The sequence below is a fragment of the Triticum dicoccoides genome, chromosome 6B, assembly GCF_002162155.2.
Source record: "Triticum dicoccoides isolate Atlit2015 ecotype Zavitan chromosome 6B, WEW_v2.0, whole genome shotgun sequence".
NCBI classification, from domain to species: Eukaryota; Viridiplantae; Streptophyta; class Magnoliopsida; order Poales; family Poaceae; genus Triticum; species Triticum dicoccoides.
This window is the reverse complement of record NC_041391.1, coordinates 6,525,157-6,526,264: the sequence shown is the minus strand read 5'-3', so window position 1 is coordinate 6,526,264 and position 1,108 is coordinate 6,525,157. Positions and strand designations below refer to the sequence as shown.

Genomic DNA, 1,108 nt, shown 5'->3' with positions numbered 1-1,108 from the left:
CCTACTCCCGACTCGGCAACTCGCCATGGCCGCCGCCGCCAGGTCGCTATTACGCTCCTCCGCCTCCGCTATCCGAGCTGCTCCGGCGAGATCGTCTTCCCTCGGGGTAGGTGCGCGTCCTTCCGTCCGTCGCGCGTTGGCTGCGCCCCCTCGCCTCCTCAGGTACGTGCCAAGATTCATTCATGCTTTCAAACCAGTCAATTAGCAGCAGGAAGTATGTGACGGCCCTTGGTTATTATTATATGTGTTTGCAAGGTTGCCCGTGGAGGCGAGCTTCTGCCTGGAGTCCCTGCTGCCGCTGCACAGCGCCACCGCCGCCGCGAGGATCAAGTCCAAGCTCGCCGTCGTGCCCGGCCAAGGCATCGGCTGGATCATTGAAGATAATTGATACCGCAGACAATTTATCTCTTGTTCAAATGTCTAGCTAATTGACGTATTGTGTAAACTTGGTGTGCCTATTGATTATGTAGAGGAAGCACTTCCGCCATAGGTCTTCCTTTTGGCCCTTTTAGGACCTCTTTGGTTCAAAACACACAAATGGAAAATGTATATGTTTGGTTCAAAGGAATAACCGATGAAATTATAGGGAGTGGTCTTAATACCGATGCCTTTGTTTAACCTTTGGGAGGTCGAACCTCTCTCGAGGACTTGCTTAAAAATAAGAAAGAAGAATCTTAAGAAAATAGCATGAAGTATGGTTTGATCCTATTCAAGGGGATTCCGTAAATATCCCATTTCAAAAATTGAAACAATGTTTCAACGGAAAAACGTAGGAATTCCACAATCCACTTGAACCACTTTCTTTAATTTCTATGCATCTCACCTCCCCTTTGTTCGCTCTGACCCACTCTATTATTACTCTCAAACTTTTCTCTTTGTATCTGAAGAACACACACTCGTATGTACACACACTTCACCAAGGAGAATATTAGCTTTGCCTTCTCTCCCAGTGAAAACACATATGGTACATTTTCCTCTTATCATTAACGTAATCAAACTGATTACAATGCTTAAATAATACCTACACACCAACTAATTGCCCAATCACCATGCTCGGACACATGGCGTGCTAACAAAACACTAACTACATGACCCCATCTCTCTCTCC

General features: G+C 46.4%; 1 protein-coding gene across 1 annotated transcript; it reads left to right on the top strand.

Moving 5' to 3' along the window:
• Positions 1-440, top strand: LOC119321049 (protein NUCLEAR FUSION DEFECTIVE 6, mitochondrial-like). The gene is made up of 2 exons (XM_037594897.1): positions 1-162; positions 256-440. The coding sequence occupies exons 1-2, from the start codon at positions 26-28 to the stop codon at positions 386-388; spliced, it is 270 nt and encodes an 89-aa protein (XP_037450794.1). The 5' UTR covers positions 1-25; the 3' UTR covers positions 389-440.
• The last annotated feature ends 668 nt before the right edge of the window (positions 441-1,108 follow it).

Bases quoted from the DNA above. Each gene is read 5' to 3' on its own strand.
- LOC119321049 (XM_037594897.1), top strand. From the start codon at position 26: ATGGCCGCCGCCGCCAGGTCGCTATTACGCTCCTCCGCCTCCGCTATC. The intron at 163-255 runs GTACGTGCCAAG...TGTGTTTGCAAG, and splicing joins GCGCCCCCTCGCCTCCTCAG to GTTGCCCGTGGAGGCGAGCT.